The sequence below is a fragment of the Parasteatoda tepidariorum genome, chromosome 1, assembly GCF_982258835.1.
Source record: "Parasteatoda tepidariorum strain Cologne lab strain chromosome 1, Ptep-v5.0, whole genome shotgun sequence".
NCBI lineage: Eukaryota > Metazoa > Arthropoda > Arachnida > Araneae > Theridiidae > Parasteatoda > Parasteatoda tepidariorum.
In genome coordinates, this window is record NC_141755.1 from 76,836,109 (window position 1) to 76,858,648 (window position 22,540).

A 22,540-nucleotide genomic window follows, 5' to 3' on the forward strand; every position below is an offset into this window, starting at 1 on the left:
AAGGTTTTGTGAGCTTCGACAACCCCGCTAGTGCCCAGGCTGCCATCCAGGCTATGAACGGCTTCCAAATAGGCATGAAACGCCTGAAGGTTCAACTGAAGCGTCCAAAGGACGCTAATAGACCCTACTAGAGTCGAGCGCCCGCCTCTACCGATCCTCTACCTGAAACAGGTAGGTTTTCTTTTTTACCACAAAATACGGTTGTTTTATGTATTTGTCTTATATATTGTATTCATTTATGCCTCTATTGTACAACCTGGACTTTGGAACTCTTTTTTTTTTAAAAAAAAAACTAGAAATCAAGCTAAAAAAATAAATCCAATCGTAAATGCTAAAAATAATAGTTGACAGTTTAAAGGCATTAGACAGCCTAGTACATACCAGAGCTCTCCTGATAAGTCGTTTCCATCTAGCTCGATCGGGGGCTAGATTTCTCAAACTTCATTTATGCCCCTATTGTACAACCTGGACTTTGGAACTCTTTTTTCCTCTCTCTCCTAGTACATACCAGAGCTGTCCTAGTAAGTCGTTTCCATCTAGCTCGATCAGACGCTAGATTTCTCAAACTTCATTTATGCTTCTATTGTACAACCTGAACTTTGGAACTCTTTTTTTTTAAAAAAACTTGACATCAAGCTAAAAAAATAAACGCGATCGTAAATACTAAAAATAATAGTTGACAGTTTAAAGGAATTAGACAGCCTAGTACATACCAGAGCTGTCCTGATGTGTCGTTTCCATTTAGCTCGATCAGACGCTAGATTTCTCAAACTTCATTTATGCCTCTATTGTAAAACCTGAACTTAGGAACTCTTTCTTTTAAAAACTAGACATCAAACTAAAAAAATAAACACAATCGTAAATACTAAAGATAATAATTGACAGTTTTAAGGCATTAGACAGCCTAGTACATACCAGAGCTGTCCTAATAAGTCGTTTCCCTCTAGCTCGATCAGACGTTAGATTTCTCAAACTTCATTTATGCCTCTATTGTACAACCTGGACTTTGGAACTCTTTTTTTTTTTTTAACTAGAAATCAAGCTAAAAAAATGAACGTAATCGTAAATACTAAAAATAATAGTTGATAGTTTAAAGGCATTAGACAACCTAGTATATACCAGAGCTGTCATAATAAGTCGTTTCCATCTAGCTCAATCAGACGCTAGATTTCTCAAACTATTGATGCCCATGGTTTTAAGATATTTTTCCGTCTGGGGTTGAATCTTTGATCCATTCGGTTGCCTGTAAACGAGAATCAATCCATCTAGTATTTAATCTTCCCCTTTTGCAAAAGTCAACTTCTAAACTGGGTCATCATCATCCTTTCTATAGATTTGATCCAGCCATCTTATTCTATAGGATTTAATAACTGAAATTATGTTTGGTTGCTTAAATTTTCTGTGCAATTCATAATTGTACTGAATCCGCCAAACATCGTTTTCTTTAACAGCTCTCAAGATGGCTCTGAGTATTTTTCTTTCAAAAAACTATTTCCTGTAAAAGAAAAGTTTTCACCAGTTCTTAAATGAATTTCCGAGTGTTTAAGCACTTAAAATTCGTGTTGAATTTTATAATGGCCCATTTAGGTCGATTCCTGCTAGTTTTTTTTTCTGTTAAAAATGCACGACAATCTCGTTAAAATAGTAAGACCAATACTTTGATATTAATATTGAATCAAGTTCTTTTATTACTCAATATTTCATTTTATTGAATTTGATTTTGTTGCTTTAACCCTTGCCTTTACACCAGTTTGTTTATTTATAAATATACCTATTTTCAATTTGTAACTTTGCATCTTCCATTGAATTTGGTTTGGGGTAACTATGATGCCTCATAGTATGCCTCACCTGATGCAGATAAATTTATATTAAATCAAAGCATTTTAATTTATAACAAGCAAACTTAAATCTTTATTTTCAATTATTCACATATTTTGAAACGAAACTGAACCATAAAGTTTAAATTTAATGTTTTGAAATTTATAGCAACATTATTCAGGTATCCAAAATGTTAATGCCTTTTAAGCGAAAAAAATTAATATTAAATAATAAATAAAGTAGTCATAATTAGTAATCAAAATATTTACTGAACATCCATTACTTTGGAGCAAAAAATAACCCGAAATATGATTGCTTAAGGTATTCATTTTATTATATATGAAATTTATATCTAATGAATGTTATTCATCATATAATAATTTACATAAAAATTAAGTTTCTTAGTTACATTTAAAGCAAAATCTTAAGCAAAACACATCATGATGATAAAGCTAAATTTACTACCGAAAATTCTTTAAGTTCATCGCATAATTTTGTCACAACAAACATTTTTAGGAGAAACAATTGTCTGACTTTAAACTTTATAAAGCTAAACTAAAAACCATATAAATAAGCAAATAAAATTTATATTTGGTCGATTTATGTTTGTTGAAAGCTAAACTAAAACAAATCATAATGACAAAACTGCATAGCTACTTAGCTAAAATTTTAAATCTAAAATTTTCAATTTTATTGCATATTTTTTTGCTTCAAAAATTTTTGTAAAACAAAATTTCACATTTTAGATTTGATAAAATTAAACTTATTAATAAAAGTTGAAGTTTACGTTTTCTAGTTAAAATATTCCCAAAATTCAATACTTTATTGATTTATTTCGTCAACAAGCTAAACTGACATAATGGCAAAATTCATAGTTGGTTAACGAAAGTTTAAATTTGTCATTGTTAAAATTTAATTGATCTTTTTTTTGGGGGGTGGGGGTTCAAACAGTTTTTTTAGTACAGCGAAATTTCACCTTTTAGATTTGATAAAACTAAACTACTAATGAAAAGTAGAAATCCGTGTTTGTTAATTAAAATGCACTGATAAATTTCAGTATTTCGATTAATTAATTTATTAACAAACTAAGAAGCGCATTGTAAAGACAAAATCCATAGTTGATTGCCAAAATATTTATTTAACAATCTTTAATTTAATAGCATATTTTTTGCCACAACAAGCATGATTGTATCATAAAAGATTAAACATTAGACATAATAAAAACTAAACTAATGACTAAATGCTGAATCGCTTGTTTGTTATTTAAAACAACTACGATAAAGATTATCTTGTTCTCCAGATTTACTATTTCAAAGGATTTTTGAATTCCAATATTCATTCTCTAAGAAAAGAATTGCTATTTTTTTTAACCTGTTAATCTTGACTGGAAAACTAAATCTCCAGGGACTAAAACTAGAAATGATTTACATTCTATAACGCCAGAAAGCAGATAAAAATATTGAAAAAAGTTTGAGCAACTGAGATAAAATGCTAGACAAGGCATTCGAAAACAATCTTTTGGGTAATGAAATGCATGCAAATGTCTCCCCCCCCCCCCTTGCAAAGAATAATTGAAAACACTGCTCCAGGTATAATGTTCTTGTAAGACGTTCGATAAATTCAACATTTTTCTTACGTTTTTCTTCAGGGACACAGCTTAAGTCTAACAAAACAAGTTTTAGTATAAAAATCGGGACAACTTTTCAACGAAGTCGTGTCTACAGGGACAAAGAAGTGAATGCAATTGCACGCAAAACTCGGCTTTAGTTAGCAGAAGAGAAAGCTAATCTTTCATAAAAGGCAATTTTTCATCTGCAATAAGGAAAAATAATAATTTTTCTCTTACAAAACGAGTTTTTAGAGTGATATATTGCTTAATTTAATCATCCACGATTTAATCAAAGGATAATAACTTAAAAAGAATGAAAAGAAAAAAATATATAAATTGGGAGGAAAGAAAGTACCGTTGTTTTTTCTCTCTTTTTTGTACCAGCAAAAATAAAATGTGATTAAATCTAAACAAAATTTTCTCTTAATAATTACATTTATTTTATCATTTTCAAATGCGAAAAATTAGTTCAACTATTGCAAAATATAGCTTGTGTTTTAAAGAACTATTGTAAAGAGTACTTTAATTTGCAATTTTACTTACTTTGATTCACATGTAGCACATTTAGCACATTTAATTCCCATGTAAACTATATACATGCTTTTTGATGCACATATGTAAATTAATTTACAAGAGTCAGGAAAGAAAATGTAAATTGTCGTGAAAAATAATGTCCTTACTTAATATTTAACCATCATTAGCTCAGCAAAATGGATTCAATTAATTTATCTCAAAATATTTATATGCAAAAATTCCAAACGTTAGAATTTATTATTGTAGGCAACTAGTTTAAATTTCTAGGCGTTGCTAACCATTTTTGCTGTTAATTTTAATTGGACATAACCATTGAAGTTACTTTTATACTTAAGTTCTGAACTTAGCATTTTAAAGCCCAATTATAAGATTGACAAGAGTTTTATAAGAACTCAGTTATTAAAACATTTATGCGTGATGTTTAGGAAAATACACTTTTCCCAATTAATATACTTGCAAAACTTATAAATATAAACGCAGTACAAACAAATTTTCCTTCATAGTTACCTTCCACACAATGAAATTTGTTTAATAAAAATTGCATAGAGTCGGTGAGTTTTAAATATGAATGCAGTTGAAAATTTATGTTTTCGAAATTTATCAAAGCTTAAAACGCCTGTTTACGAAAATGGATCAATTTCAAAATGCGTGTTTGCAAAAATAAAGAAATATCGAAATGCATGTTTTAAAAAATGGACTAAGTTCGAAATGCGTGTTTACGAAAATGGACAAATCACGAAATGCGTGTTTACGAAAATGGACAAATCTCGAAATGCATGCTTACGAAAATGGAAAATTCTCGAAATGCGTGTTTACGAAAATGGACAAATCTCGAAATGCATGTTTACGAAAATGGACAATATACATAGACCTCTCGAACCTCTAGTCTGAGTACTTTTCCCCATATTGATTATGCTATTTTTTATAAATTCCTTTAAATTTCAACTCAAATTTAAACATTTTTGTTGTATTTTTAAGGCTTATGTAGTCATTATTAATATTGTTTAGAGCAACAATGTAAAAATGCAGCACTGCAAGATTCCACGTGCTGTAATTGTTATCCAAACTACGAAAAGAATTTAGTTTTTAAAGCATTTATGGACAATAACACTCCTTAAATGAATTTACATATTTTCACACACATGAATTTATCACGTAGATTTTTCAAATTATAATTTTTCTTCTATAGTTTAAATAAGTAAGTTTAGTTGAAATTGCATATAAAATATATGAATGTTGGTAAATTATTTTGATTTTTGATACACAATTGAAAATAATTTCAACTGTATTTTGTACTCATTAAAATTTCTATGAATTCTGCTATACTTATCTAAAAAAAGTAGCTGAGCTGCTGAGGAAATAACGGTAAGAAGACGTTGTAAACGCAAATAAACAAGTCAGAAACAATATAATTATTTTGTATCATAAGCAGTTACCATCATCAGTTCAGTACTTAAAGCAAATCCGTAACTTACGTTTAGTTGATTCTATATTTGGCCCAATAAATAGTTTGAAAGTATGCATTTAAAAACAACTTCAAAAGTTCTTAATATGTATGTTATGTATTATTTTAATAACTTTACATAAAATTAAAGTCTAGAGATTTTAATTTAATTTGTATAAAGACACATTGAATTACTTATATGTTTCTACAAATGTACTATATGTCTCCATGTATTTCTTATAATCCAATACAAACTTAAATTAATAAAACACCAATTTTCTAAGCATATTTCTTTAAATTTTTAAAATAAAATAAGGTCAATAATTGAGCTCAATAAATTATCAATGTCATTTTTAATATTTTAATTACCATTAATCTATAGTTATGCTATTATAAATGCAAAATAATTAAAAACTCAACTATATATAAATTAATTAAAAGTATGACGTTTATAAAACTTTTGTTCATTTCAGCACTTTTAAAAAAGTATAAATTATAATTTCTTCTTTGTTTGGTAAAAGTAATTTAAGATGAAACGCACAAAATATTTTGAATAGTTTAGCAAGTTTTTTATCACTTTAATAGTAAAAGTGTGTTTAACTTTAAATATTATTAATAAGCATTTTGCTTTTTCACTTTTCAAGAACATTTATTTAATCACATTTAAGGATATCGAATCTTCAAAGCATATTTCTAACTTTAAAGCAATTTTGCTTTAAGCTTGAAATATCGTACACTTGAAGCATAAAATTTTTGAATAAATAATATTTCTAAATTGCATTAACTCTCATTCTGATTAAAATTCCATGAAACTTAATATCCCGTTAAAAATTTATGACATTAATAAATTGTTTACATGCACATTAAGACGAAAAGGTTCGCTATCCGAATAGTACTTAAAATACTTTAACTATTCAGCTTAAGTATAATTAAAGAATCCAGTAAATTGTTACAACTAGAATTTATACGCAACAGCTTTTAATACACTATAGAGAATATTTAAAATAAAATTACGTCTTTTCTCAAATTTCAACTCAATTTCTAATATAATAATATTCAATAATTAATACACTTCATTGCAATAAAACAAGGCGTTTAGATCAGAATTCTGCTGCCTGCCTAAATAGCATAATATTGCAAAAAAAATAAGCAAATGTGCATAAAAATCAATTAATTTACACACAAATGAATACAAAAATAACGAGAATGAATATGCGAAAGATACGAACTTGCATACACAAAATATAACAATATGGATAAACAAACTAGATGAATACTTATGAACAATAAACAAATAAAAATATTATTTAACACAATCATTTAGTTATATTGTAACTCTCTGTTATAAGCATTACAAATAACTGATATCAAAATAAGGTATCTAATATGTTAAATTTAAAAACAAACTAAATGGAAATGTATTAAAAATTAAACAAAAAATAATATATATATATATATATATATATATATATATATATATATATATATATATATATATATATATATATATATATATATATATATATATATATATATATATATATATATATATATATATATATATATATATATATATATATATATATATATATATATATATATATATATATATATATATATATATATCCTAATTATTCATCTATGAAATTAAAAAATTTATGAAATGAACATCAAACACATAAAATCTGTTAACCAGAATACATCAGTGATGAAAACAATAATTATATCCAAATAAAAATTAAAATAATGGTTATATTATTTGTAGCCATCAATACCTAATTCTTTAGCAGGAACATTTATCTGAATCTGTTATTTATTAAAAAAATTTTCAAGATATCATAAATTTAGTTGAAATTGAGATTAGTATTGAATTTAAAGTATTACATTCACTAAAGACTCCTACATAGAGTTTGCAAAAAGTGTTGCACTTTTGCTACGTATTAACTTAATTTGCTACTAATTAAAAGGCTGGCTAATTTTTTGAAATTTCAAGACAATCGGGTACTTGCAGCTCGAGAAGAAGCGAAGTGATTATGCCTAATGTAATTATATTCAAATTTAATTGGATGCCTTCAAGTGACGTCACGTATGTGTGTCGCACCTGATTGGAAGCCAATGCCACGAACTGACAAATGCCACGAGTTAACTACGATGACGCCACAGGTATCCAATTCACTTTTCGACGTTCATATTTTTTTAACGAAAGAAGATCTGTCCTTGTATATGCGTAATCATGTCCTCATATTTCTATTCTGTAAATTATATAAATGAATCCAGTTTTATTTCAAGACATTTTATGAATATCCATTTTTTCTCTTTTCAAAAAAAAATTTTTTTTTTTAATTTTTTTGTTACGTTATATTTTGTTCCCATCAATTCATTGTTTTTCTCATTACATCAAATTTCGTTCCCATAAATTCCTTGTGTTTTTTTCCTCATTACATCATATTTCACGATTGCAAAGAATAAGATGTCAAAATTTAAAAGTAGAAGTACGACAGAAGCACTAAATCGCTATTTTTCATTTTGGAACTTCTGCATCCATTTCTCGTTTCCATCACTTTCAAGCAATAACTTATTCTTCTTCAGCAAAAGTTATAGGTAAAAAAAGAAAGCCATTGCTAAGCCCTGAAGAATATTAAATTAAATACATTCCAGCTTTTCCTCACGGTACATTGGTTGTAGTTATGGTGAGGTATGAAGAAGGGCCATGCTTCCAGAAGACCTTCTAAAAGATGATTCGTCAGGCCAAGGAAAAAAATATTCGCCAAATTCCGACACTTCATTTTGTTCTTTTCCATTTCGCTACAGGGGTCCTCATTGGCCCGTGAAGCAAAGGAAAGCCTTTTTTAAATTGTCCTTCTCGTCAAAACTTTTCCCTTTTTTTCCCTAAAGTTCTTTTTTTTTTCCACTTTTATTCCTGGAGATGTTTTATACCTGTTCCTAATAAAGAACTGGAACTTTCTTGGGAATAAAAAAAATGAGTTTATAATGAAAAAAAAAATTCCTTTAAGCGTAGATCATTTTCGACTGAAACTTTTTGAAGCCTTTTTTTTACTCATTTTTTGTGAGTATATCAACGAAATATCTTTTCTTCTTTGGTTGGAGACCATCAACATTTGAGATTGGTTGAATTTGGCGTCTTTTTTTTCTTCCCCATCTTTCTTAACCTGATAACTTTCAAAAGAACGTTTCACACACCAATCAGTTGGCATGCCAGTAATTTTTCCACCTGAAAAAATTTACGGAAATTACCTCGGTTGATACAAATTATTTACTCAAGCTAATAATATTCTTATTTTTTCAATCTAATTAAAAAATATTTTAATGAGTTTTTAAAAAATGCTGCAGATACCTTCTGATTCTATTTTTTGAAGAAAAAAAAACTTCCTTACAACTGTAATCAACTTGTCGAGAAAAATTATCCAGACGTTCAAAAAGATGTTTGGTGATATAAATAGTTGACTCAAACTAATAGCATTTTTATTTTTTCAAATAATCTCAAAATTATTTTCACGAATTTTTAAAAAGTGAGTTACCTTCAGTTTACAGTCCAAAAAAAATAATAATAATTATAAAAAATATTAATAAATATTAATAATAATCTAACTGCGATAAACTTATCGAAAGAATAAGTTTTCTTGACATTTAAGAAATTTAGATATCAACTTGAGGCAAACTGACGGCAAACAGCATAAATAATGAATGTGATTTTAGAAATAAAACTTCTAATAGACTAATTGTAACATTAGGTTCATTATAAAATAATAACATATCATGACCTTTCGTATGAATGATATTCTAGATTTAGGAGTGTTTGATTGATAATAAACAATATAATCAAACCAAATTTTTACGTGTAAAGTTTTCTTCATTGTTTTTAAAATTAAAATATTAGTTTAATTACAAGTTCTAAAATGCAAACAAAACTTTCGAGAAACGTGTGATACTTATTAGAAATATTATATACATTTCAAACACTCTCACATCAAACTAAATATTTTGTTTCGTTTTTTTAGTTATATGCTATATTAAGAGCATTATTTCAACTTACTCAATTCAGCCATTGAATTATTATATTTAAACTAATGACATTTCATTGCTTTTTATGATTATGTCACTTAATTCTTCTAAATATAAGTGTTGAAGTAATTCCAACTAGAATGTAAAAACAGCTTATTAAAATCATTAAAAAATATTTAAATTTTCATTTTTAATGCCAACTACAAAATAATTTTTTAGCCTTTACTCGATTATTAAACGAATATTCTGACAAATCATAACTTATTTATTCACTACCATTTTTAACACATTGACAAGTATTCAAATATCGAAATGAACTAACAATGTATTTTACAACAAAATAAAAGAGCAAGCAAGCAATATTTAGGATAAAAGAATGAATATAAACGATATAAAATAATCTAAATGATCAAATAATAATAATGATCGAATAATAAAACTGATCAAACAAGCAATATAAATTTATGAAATATCTTGATATCGTTATCGCCCTCCCCCCCCCCAATAATATGAACATAATTGAAACGATAACAACTTAACGATAAAGAAAATACAACAAATATTCTTAATACAATTTAATTACTTCCAGTTAACTAAAACTATCACTCGTCTGTTATAATTATTCAGCTTATTTCCTTTCCTCATTTTATACAATTGTAGCAACAGTATAAATAAAAAAAATATCTTGATATAGTTATTCTTTAAGAACCTAATAAGATTAATATAATTGAAACAAACAAAGCAAAGAACAGCGTAACGATAAAGAAAATATAACAAGTATTCTTAACGTAATAATAACTGTTTCGAATTAACTAAAACTATCACTCTCCTGTTATAATTATCAAGCTTATTTCTTCTCATCAACTTATACAATTATAGCAATTCGCGTTAAACCGTAAATTAAGTCTTAATTACAGAACTACAATGTAGCCATTTCTCTGAGAAGAAAAAACCACCATTTAAAAAAGAAAAAAAGGCAAGCACATAATCATCAAAGACAATTACAGTTCTTTCTGACAGCATCTGAAGTTCAATAATCATTTACGTGATCTCTGAGAAGATACTCCGCCAAATCAGGACTTATTTCTTCATTACCATCTTACAAAGCAGCCAACAATGTCCAAACGAGCAAAACAAAGGCGATGATATTGATAACACTGCGTTTCCCGCTTGCATTCCAATTTGTTAGACGTTGCTGGCACGTCAACGATAACCAAGGCTGTGCCCTAATGGAGACGCATACTTTTCCATTAGAACTTTCTCAGTTTACCTAGATGCCCCCACCCCCACCTTGCTTAATGCCACCTAATACACCTGAAACAAGGAATAAGAGTGGCAGGCATACAAGCACCGGGCTATTATATGTGTCTTTGTCAGAGTCTTGTTGAGCTGGCCGAATGCGAAGGGTTTCAATTAGAGTGAGCTATGATATCAGACCTGATAGGCTCTACTTCTGACCGATGTTCTTTGTTCCAGACTTGTACATAAATAGTCATTAGATGAAGATATCTCTTCCTTTTCTTGATGGTCTAATAATTCTTGGGGAAGAGCCTTTTTTGTTGCATCTAGGAAGGGTTTTTTTTATCACCGTTTATTGTGATGTATGGCATTTGTTTTGTTCGTCCGAATGTCTGAGAAAACCGAAATGTGTTATGCTTTTCATGAAGAATATTTTACAATAGCCTTTATTACATCCAGGCTTTTGTGTATTATTGTTTTCGCTATGATTCATATGAAACGATTAGAATGTTTTTTTTTATTATTATTATTATTTATTACATAGTAGTGTATGAGGGCTATATTTATCCAAAGCAAAAAAATATCTGCATTAAAGTTTCAATATTGTTGCTGATATGCTTAGTATTAAAAATATAACACACGATAAAACAACTAGGGGATATTTCCGTACCTTGATCTGCAACGCCAACTACAATCGCCAAGACTTTAAATTGATTTTAAACAGTAAAAAGATTTTTAAAAAAAACATGTTAAGGTTTGTCCAGGGGAGGCTACGAGTGGATCACTTTTTTAAGTTTTTTTAAGTTTCTCGCGGGTCGCTGCCTGGAAGCCGAAAGTTTACAAAGACTAGGCGATTATTCTGCCGCAGATAACGATACGGAAATCTTCCTAACAGCTAACAAGCGAAACATTCTAAATGTATATATCTTTTTAATTTTTTTAAGGTTTAAAAGCATTCAAAAAGTTTTATTTACTTAGAAAAATGTAAAACCCCTGGCATGAAACTGTTACTTAAGTGTTCTATTTACGTTTCTATTACATAATAACATTCTCAAAAACATAGAAAAACCAGAAACATGAAAACTTTTGCTAAACATTTTAGACCTTGTTTCTTTTTCTTCTCATTAGCAACTGCTCTTTCTTAATTCTGATCCTAAATTTTGAACTTCTTAAACTATGGGTTGCTACATATGGTGTCGTAACTCTGTCTAAAGTAGCGAAATCAGCTTTAAAAATTGCTCAAATTCAGCATAATTTTAACATGCAATTTCATTTATTCGTCTTTAACAAAGAAATTTCTTTTAATATTCTATATCTAGAGCGTATTATAACTCATACAACTACAAAATTAGAGGACGTAAAAATGTTCCATTCATAAAACTGCCTTGAGTAGCGAAAAAGGTTATAAATACTAAGGCAGTACTTAATACAGTTTTCAAAAGACTTTTTATTCCATCTTATCCATATTTGTCTAACAATTTTTCTGATTGAGATTACTTGATTCACTGTTTTGCTTCACTAAATCACCGATTTACTAATATATTTCCTCCTTGTTGTTTTCTTCCTTTATTCATTCGCTATATCAGGTGAAATTAATTCTAACGACCGTCATAAGGACTTGATAATTAAAAAAAATAATTAAATCATGATAACTAAAGCATTATTCTTTTTCCCTTGACTACCATAGCATTACAAACTTATGAAATAGCAAAAGTTATTGCAAAGCTTCTCTTCTCCTTTCGATCTTTTCAAAAAACACATCCACCCTCTAATATTTTGACCACATAATTTCTGGGCATCCTCTAATTTTGCAGCTGAATATTTTAATAACAGAAGCACAGAAATTTAAACAAACTAGACTTTAAAGATGTTAAATTGACTCATTTTACTCATATTAAATTAGCACTAAAAGTAAAAAGAAGCAAAACACTGAATATGAACAATCTAATAACATTTCACCGTCTTACATACATTTAACTTCTCTCAGAATTCCTCGTCTCTGAAGTTTTCACATTCCAGTATAAACATAAACTAAAAAATCTTTTTAAAAACAAATTATAAAGCGCGTTGTTTGTAATTTATACTTAAACAAGACCAAAAGTATCTCTTAAACAAAAGGAACAAATTCCTTTCCTTCAAAATTTAATAAAATGCTTACATTTAGAAAACTTTACGTTAATATAACTGTATAAAAATTCCGCTTTTGTACAATTTTAGTAAATTTTCGTCAATGTTTATTTTTAAAACGAAATAAATAAACAAAAAATTATATTTTAGTACATTTAGGAAATATTTTCTGACAATTACATTCTATTCGGAATAAAATAAAACATTCTGGTATAAATCATAAATAGCGTACTCTTTGTAATATTTAGTTCTTTTATGCCAAATTTTGAAAGAAGGCATTACGCTAAGATATTTATTTAAATGTCTTTAGCCTTTATACACGCCATTACTTACTTTTCCAAAAAAAAATATTTAAATATATTATTCTCATGTTGAAGCAATATTTCCTTTGAATATATTTTTTTCTCTTTGAGCTTTAAAAACAAAATATGTACTTAAAAAACAGTCTACACAAATATTATTGCAGTGAAAGATAAGAATAAAATAAATATGTTTCCATTTAAAGAAATAATATTAATAAATATTAAAAGCTTTCATCTTTAAGGATGTCATTAAGAATCCCTAGTATCAGCACGAAAAAAAAATTATGTCAATCGCCGAGCATTTTGCTTTCTTCATAACTCAATCCAAACAGTTTCATTTCCCTTATCTCTGCATGACTATGTATGTCTTTAGTTCATATTTTATTGCTCCACTCATCATTAAATCCAAGGGAAAAAAAGGGGGAGAAGCATCAGGATTGGGGAAAAAGAAAATATTCTAAGAAAGCAGCGCTACGAACACTTAGTTTTATCAAGAGATTGTTTTATTCCAAATAAAGAAAGAAGGTAAACGCGCCTGGCACTTATAAAGAAGAGAGTAAAAAATAGAAAACATGCAAAGATTTGCTGACGAAGCAAAACAAAAATTGCCTTAGTTTGCAGCTATTGATGAAAAACAGTAATAATGATTGCTATTGTTGCTCTCTTGGCGGCCGCCAAGATGTCGATCTTTTACTTTGTTTTCTCAAGGTATTGAACATTTATAGTTGTTGTATGGAGTACAGAAAAAAAACCACAGCATTTATAAAAATTGCTGAGTTTTTACTTCCTAATATGCTAATGATCGTTTTAATGAATAATTTTCTTAAAAAGGACTTCAACATATGAAGTCTATTAACACTTATAAAAACATTCTTAAATTTATTGCAACATTTGCTTGTTTTCCTTTCTTAAAATTAGGGAGATAAAAAGTTTCAAAATAATGATGAAATCAGTAAATGCATTAAGATAATAAAAATAAGAAATACAGTTTTTCAGACCGAAGTAAAAAATACAATTTATTAATTAAGGTAAATTGTGATCCAAGAATAAAAATTTTGAAATGAGATCAAAAACTCTTAATTTATGATTTTAAACCTAGAAAGTAATTTATGATTTCAAATCACGAATGTAGCTTATGTAATATGACCGAGGAATAACAATTATAAACTAAGAACCAAAAAACGGGATTTTTGATTTCAAATCAAGAATGTAGTTCATAAATTCGAAAAATGAAACTTATGAATTAAAATTAAATCATAAACCTCTCAAATTGAGATTACATTCTGTTAAGAGGTCCAGTAGCATGCCCGGAACAAACTCCTTAATTTAATGTTCTTTAAACGGAGTTGGTAAAAATAGAACAGAAGAGGGTAAAAATTTCAATTTAATAAAAAACAACATTGGAAAGATATAAAATTATAAACCCTTTTTCTACATTTATTTTTATGTAAATAATTGAAAATTTCATAAATGTGTTAAAACTGCAGATTTAAATTACCTAATATTTTATAAAATTTATGCCTGCAAAGCTATCATGATCATAAAAATACTTGCCCGTCCGTAAATTTTTTCTCTTGAAATATATGGCCACTGACCGTAATTTAACGTTACGCGCCATGACAGTCGGGACTTGAGACTCGGGCAATTTATTTGTCGAATCAAGGGGAACTGTGGAACGAGGCAAAATAGTCCCCTATTGCCATCTGTTGAGGAGTGAGAGAGTTGCATATTTCGTTGTCTGTGGCCAACAACGTAGAGGCAATACGAGAAAGATGTTCTTTGGCGGAGGTTGGGTCGAACCTCCAACCAACAAGAATTTCGAAATTCTTGTGTCCATAGCCTGTAGCTGTAACCAACATGGAAAAGAGTGTGTACGCCCTAAATGAAGTTCAGAAGTTTTGTATAATAACAGTAAAAATTAGAGATCATTTCTACTAATTTTGCTGGAGTTTATTATAATTACGGAAACTAGGCGTTTGTGCCAAAGAATGGAACTGGCCGAATACATTTACGATCAACTCTATTAGTTTTTCTGAAGTTCATAACAATTTCGGTCACTGGGCGTTTTTGAAAAAGAATATTCCATTGTTACCATTCAACTATTGTGCCATTATATCAATATTGTCATTTTCTTTACCCCATAGAGGCACTAAATTAAAAAAAACGAACATTTGAATACCATTAATGTCGTCTCCATTGGCTGTAAATTAACAGTCATAATTATATTAGTTTTGCAGAAGTTCGTTACAATTACGGTTACTGGATTCTTTTGACGACTGCTTATATTAACAGCCAGATCTTTACGGAAATTTTGGAGATTGTACAATATCGTTTGAAAAACACCCACAAACATTTTCCTTTAATCGAAAAATTTCAAAAATTCACTCTTGATTCCATTAATACTCTTACTACAGAAACTAGAATTAAAGTTATTTTAAATTAAATTAATTCTCTACATTTATTAAATAATAAAAACACTTTTGGCATTATTAAAATATAAATCTATAAAAATATTGATTTTTTCTTCCCACAGAAGCCAAACAAAATAGCAGAAATAATTTACGACGCTCAAATATTGCACATTTATTCTTCAACTATTATCGTTACCATTCAACTCTAGTGCCATTATATCAATATTGTCATTTTCTTTACCCCATAGAGGCACTAAATTAAAAAAAAGAACATTTGAATACCATTAATGTCGTCTCCATTAGCGCGGAAATGTGGCACTGGGCGATCGTTTTCCCTCGATTTCCACATGAAATTCCTCAAAAAGCAATTTTCCCTATTTGAAATTTTTCCCCCCTCACTTTTTTGTTCTTCAAGCATTATCGGAATTTTCCGTATTATAATTTTCTAAGACTACTTTCAACACAGGAGGAATTGTAAAAACGATTTTTCCCCTGTGAATTCCCCATGTGTCCCTCTTTTAATCCCTATAATGGATTTCTATCCATAAGTTGAGAAATGGATTTGAAAAACACTTTTAGAAGTAGAATTATTGTATAAAAAAATAAATTTTGGACAAGTTAGCGACAAACTGTTTGTTAAAATTATGGCTTTACAAATATATTTTATATTTAGAAAGTACATTTGGTTAATTCAATAATAAATTCCACTCAAAACAATTGGTTCGGGAATATGCAAGTGCGTAACATCAATAAAATCAATATTAGTATGCAAAAATATATTAAATATCTTTATATTATCTTTAAACATCCTTAAATATCTTTATATATATATCTTTATACGTATATTTTTATATCATTTGATATAAACATGATTTTCATCATAACCGCCATCAATATATATATTAGTATTTTAGTATATTTAGTATACTAAAAATAAATTTAACGTTAAGTATGGTCATAACGGAACAGCTTGTATAAATATGAATAACAAAATATGTGTGTTTAACCTTTTTTCACCTATTGTTGTTTCTAAGTAAAACAATTCATCCACCAAAATTGTCTTTTCGATTTAAGAAGATCTGTTCTTAACGTTGTGGTTAAAAAAACTTATTTGGACGATTCCAAGATACAAAAGGCAACATAACCAAAAAAATAGATTAAAAAAAACATTTAATAACATCCCTCTATTAACAAATTTCTTAGTTTTTTTACTGACAGTTTTAGACATAAAATAGCAATTTTTAAGTATTTTGTAATAATAATTAAAAAAAAGTTCATTAAAATGTTGATATAATTTGTATTTGTGTCATCAGTCACATAAAAGTTATAACCTCTGTCACAGCAGCTTTTTCTCTATTTGTCACTTTCCATATGTCATTTCACGTGTTCGTTCAATGTTTTCTGTTAATTTTAAGTTTTTTTTTAAAAAAAAAATAAAAAATAATCCCATTATTGTTTATAGCAGAATTTAAAAATAAAAATATGATAATTTACACAATGTCCTTTCTGCGTAAAGTCAGTCACATTTTATAATTTTATTCTAAATAAAACATTTATAATTTTCATCCCTTTCTCTCATTATTAATATAAAATTAACGCATTGCACAACGAAAAAGGGAAGGTATGAGTTGCTTTATAAGTTCTATCTCAGTGTTTATCACTTCGCATATTATTTGCTAAAAATGTCCGAAAGCGTATTATTTCATATCTAAAACAATCTTTGTTTCAAACAAAAACTATTGAATTCCCAAAGCTGTACTGCTCAAATTTCTAACTTTTTTTTTCCCTTGCAAATTATCTAACATATTAACATACCAATAATTGAAAAAGAACAGGGTACGCTATAGTTTGTCTAAAATAAGAGCTCCTCCAGACATCCGTCTGGACTTGTGGCGGTGACTATGGTAACGAGGTATGACTATTTCAAGTAGGGGTGTGGGGTCACTGTTTCGATGTGCTTTCGGCTCAGATCGGCGGGAGAAAGGGAATCTTTTCCGTCTGTCTATTGTGTTAGTCCCTCCCTAAAATGCGCAATTCTTGTTTTCATAGCACCAGACGTCCTCAGACTTTGTGGTGGGAGGAGTTCTTAGCTTAGACAGACTATGCTTTGTGCTAAGTAGTTTCAAGCAAAAAAAAAAACAAGAATAGCAATCAGTGTTTAAACACCAAATGAAGGTAGAGAATTAAAGAGCACAATCATCTGTTAACTGGTATAATGAATAAGAACAGAGGAACAATTTTGAACAAGTTAATAAAAGAAGAGAAATACAGAACAGGTGTGAAGAGATTTGGCGGGAACCGGAGGGTGCAAAAAATTAAATTATAATAGACTTTCAATAATAAATAACGGTGGGATCCTAGAAAAATCCTTAACTAAATTATAAAAATTTTCAAAATGTAGAATGATTTCCAGAAATCAAGTTCGGTGGATGAAGATTTCCTGTAATTTCATTTGCGGTTTATTCATATCTTTCTTAGCTTTAATACACCAATAAAATGTCCCCACTTTTTTAAAAACTGATTTTTTTACGTTTGCAAAATGTTAGAAACAATTAAAGGCTGCTTATTATGCATTAAACACAAATTACTTGTTTTTTTAGTTATTTTATTACTCTATAAATATTCACCATCTAAACTCTTTACCTATTACAACGTTTCCAATATTTTCTGTTAAAAACAGTCTTAAAAAAAAGAAGAAGAAAAACATTTAATTTGAAAACACGTATTGCTTTCTCGTTTTTGTTTATTGTACATTAAACATAAATTACTAGTTTAGTTTCAAAAAACTAAAAACATCAACATAGAAAATACCTCAATCCGAAAAAGAGATATCTATTATCATTAAAGTATTATAGAAAAGTACTACAAAAGTACTTTCCATACAAATAACATCTCCAGTTTTAGAAACGTATTGCTAATGGCCTTTAAATTGAACAACACAAAAGAGAAAGTATTACCGTGAGTAGATCTCTAAAACCTATTACAGAGTTTATTACTTCTCTTATTATTTGCTAACAAAGCTTTATAGCTCTCCCATTATTTCTTCCAAACAAAGAACAAAAAAGAATTTATTTTTCAATATTCCATATTCTTTTCTTCAATCAAGCAGCAATACAGCCATTAAACATAAAACCATTTGATAGAAAGGTAAAATCGTCGCGATACATTAGGGATTCTGTGCAAGCAAATTTGCCGGAATGTTTAAGAACACTCTTTAATGGATGTGACAGTAGCCTTAAAGCATAATTTCCGAAATAGAAAATATCAACGAAAAGAGAGGTTTCTCCCTTATCAGAAGGGAAAATATTATAACGATTGGGGAATTTATGAAGAAAAGGGGAAAAAAAGGTAAAGAAAAGCTGCCGGTAAACAGCATTAAAAATATCTTTTAAACCGTAAAGCAAATTTTCATAGTGTTGCTAATCCATTTTGTCAGACGTTCGAAACAGTGCTTCAGAGGGAAAACATACTTAAAGGAGGCGAAAAGGCGTTCGAATGTTCTAGAAAAGCTTGTGATAATGATAAAAATAAAGAACAGGCGTTAGTTTTTAGCATGGAATGAAATATAATGATGGAAGAAGGGGCAGTTCTTGATGCCTCAATACTTTTATCTACTTACCGAGTCCGTCTATAATCTAGTTTTATTAAATAAAAATTTACCTTTTTTATTACTTTTTTTTCTTTTTTTCCTCTCATAAGATCATTATCGGCTGTGCTTTCTTGGTGCTTTCTTAATTCAATTATTTTCAGAAAGTGTAGCTACAATTTTCTGCGTCAGGTGTTTCTCTGGGAAAGGAGAAAGTCTGTTAAAAAAGTTTTTTTCAGTTTTTTTTTTCTGTTATAAATGAAGATGGTTGTAAATTAAAGAGAGATCGTTAAAGGCTGCTATAAAGCTTGGGCAGTTTATTTGTTCCCTTTAATTAAGTTATTAAAACCATTTATTATTCAGTCTTTAGAACTCAAGTTGCCGAACAACTTTTGGTAAATTTTAATATCTTCGTGTTTATTTCCTCTGCTGTTGGCTATTAGCATTGGTTGTTTCTTAATATAATTTGTAAATATGGTTATTTATGCTAAAAATAGAAGACCTTTCAAGTTTTTGTTACATGTTACACTTGTAACTTTTACAGTAACTTAAAACGTAACAGAACTTTTATTACAATTGATACGATATTACACTATAAAAAATATCTGTTAAATTTTTAGGGAAAAAACTGTCAGCTGGTGTTCTAGTATAAAACCGTTTATTTCACAGAAAGTACTGTTATTTAAAAAAGACGCCCTTTTTTAAATCGGATAAATACTATTATTTTAACAAACTTTTATTTTTTTAAAATGGTATCTCGGTATTTTTATAATTATTATATTATTATATCCGCCGTTCAACAGTCGACCGAATTTTCAGTTTACGACCATTTATGTTCAACTCACTATCCTTGTAATTTTGAACCCAATCCAGAAGACAAGGGAACTCCTGGATCAAGTATTGGGAGAAATTTGCTTTTGTGGAGGACTTTTTGATGGAACTAATCCAGTAATTTAAAATGAAATCCAGTTTTTGCATGCTGTTATTAAAAACATAAATGAGAATATTATACTTTAAAAAGCAACAATCAACAGATTTTTTATGCTCAAATTTGAAACTTTTCAGATAACATAACTTTATAAGTTTATACGATAGCTTTTTTGAATAGCTAGCAAGCAAAAGTAATTTAAATTATTGTTTTTACATGTCTTTGATAAAAATATAAGTGTGAATATTTCTTTTAATTTAAATATTTTAAAAATGTAGACTTAACACTATTTTTATGCTTAAGTTAAATACTTTTCTGTTATAAAGCTTTAAAAGATAGCCTTTAAATTCTACAGAATTTGATAAGTTTTTTTTAACTATTTTTATTTTAATCAGTATAAAAATTTATTTAAACTAAAATAAAAATTTAGCTTGAAAATAAAATAAATTTCTATTTATAATTACTCTTTAAAAGTTATATTGTAATTACTAAAAATTGTAATACAAAATTTCCCAATACTTTATAGTTAATTAAAATTTTAAGCTTATGAAAACTTAATTAATTTTAATTAAAAGTTTTGTAAAAAACATATAAGTCATCTTCATTTTTCTCACAAACTTGATTAATAATCGCAGTCAAAAAGAAAAAGGAAAATTCAACAATAATATCTTCTTAAATATATATTATTTCTGCGATTACGGTATTTTATGAGCAATCAATTTTCACAGTCATGAAATTAGCATTTAATCAAGAATAATAATAAAAAAACTGTGTGTTTGTCATTGGCTGATATTATCCCAACAAAATTAGAATAATAACTGAATTAAATGCAAGTGTTTTCTTTGGAAAACATATCGGATTTCATTTTAATTTGAAGTTTCTGGGAAATAATAACATCTTTCATTTCACTCCGTGTTTGAAAAGTATGAATAATTTGCCAGCAAAATTAATGTTTTCCTCGTCGACCATCATTAGAAGAAAAATCACGTGATCGCAATTTATTCGTCATCGCTGAAATGAATTATTAGAAATCATTTCAGCTAATAAGCAACTATTAATGATATCACAAGAATAATGTTTTGTTTTTTATTTTTTATTTTAAAGAAGTTAACAATAAAAAAAATACTATGTTTTTATTAGCTGTTATAAATGTTTGTATTTAAAAAATAAATAAAAACTTCTGAGAAATGAAACTATTTTGCCCTCAATAACTAAATAGTTAAAAACCTGAACTTTTATATAAAATTTTTCCCTCATCTTAGTTATTTTTTCGATTTTCTTCTAGTAATATATTTATTGTACCTTCATATAATAATAGTAATATACCTTTGTTAGTAATATGATGCTAGAATTTGATAGAAGTAGCCCGCATTTCCGTTACATGGGCAGGAAAACCACGAAAATATCTTACGGTTAGCCTGATGGCAAAGGGACTCTAACCCATTATCCGTCTACCACTTAGGATATTTCATGTCAGCACTGTGCGAGCCGGATGAGGAGCCATCACCGGTATTCGATCCCGGTTCATCTCACTGGGAGGAGAGCGCTCTAACCCCTGAGCCACCACGGCTTGCTATAAACGTATAAAATGCATTGTAATAATTTTTATTTTTCTAATGAAATAATTAAAGTTGTTCCTAAATTTTTCAATTGTTTTCAAATAATTTTCTGTCAAAAGAGTGTTCAATACTAACCGCGATAGCTCAATGGTAAACGCACGGAACAGTCATTGTTGAGAATTGAGGTTCGATCCACAGTTGCTGCTTGAAGCCCAACCTGCTTCAGATCGATGGATACTACCTTGTCTGAAGCGCAAAAGCAGTCTGTGAGCAAAACTTACCGCATTACTGCAATGATGCCATTTGTCTCAAAATTGTAAGACTTTAACCACACCATGATCTCCCTGGCCCACAACGGAGTGTTGCGAGAATACTTTACTTTACGAAAAATATAATTGAATCGAAATAAAAATACCTGATGCTATGACCTGAGTTTAATGTCATTTCCATCAGAACTTTAGAAAATTTTCTCGTAAGTACATTTTCAAGAAATCGCGCCATGTCTTTAACTAATGGTGTTAAATAGCGATGATTTAGAAAACTCAAAACTATGCGAGAACTACTATTGCCATTCATTAGTCATTTCCATCAGAACTTCAGAAAATTTTCTCATAAGTACATTTTCAAGAAATCGCGCCATGTCTTTAACTAATGGTGTTAAATAGCGATGTTTTAGAAAACTCAAAACTGTGCGAGAACTACTATTTACATTCATTAGTTTAAAAAATGAATTGCTGGGTGCATAAATAGGGTAATCGAATAAACTAAGTGCTACTAAAAACAAAGTACCCAGCTTCGTCCTATCCCATAAAACATTTCGATAACTAAGGTCAATAACATGGCGCACAGATTCCAAATGGATATAAATTTTGTTAGCAGTCCCTTTAACCAAATTCCTCTCTCGGGCATCAAGATTCCAGCGATTAAATAGATAGACAGCAAACTCTGCATCGAGGGATA

At 28.6% G+C, this 22,540-nt stretch overlaps 1 protein-coding gene across 30 annotated transcripts in view; it reads left to right on the plus strand.

The window, feature by feature from the left end:
- LOC107456607 (CUGBP Elav-like family member bruno 3) overlaps window positions 1–22,540 on the plus strand; it is a 713,873-nt gene that overhangs the window by 664,165 nt on the left and 27,168 nt on the right. For all 30 annotated transcript variants that reach the window (XM_071179587.2, XM_071179599.2, XM_071179595.2 and 27 more), the window contains one exon: window positions 4–171. In XM_071179587.2, coding sequence (XP_071035688.1) covers window positions 4–131 — 128 coding nt within the window. In that variant the 3' untranslated portion in view covers window positions 132–171. The remainder of the gene's footprint in view (window positions 1–3; window positions 172–22,540) is intronic.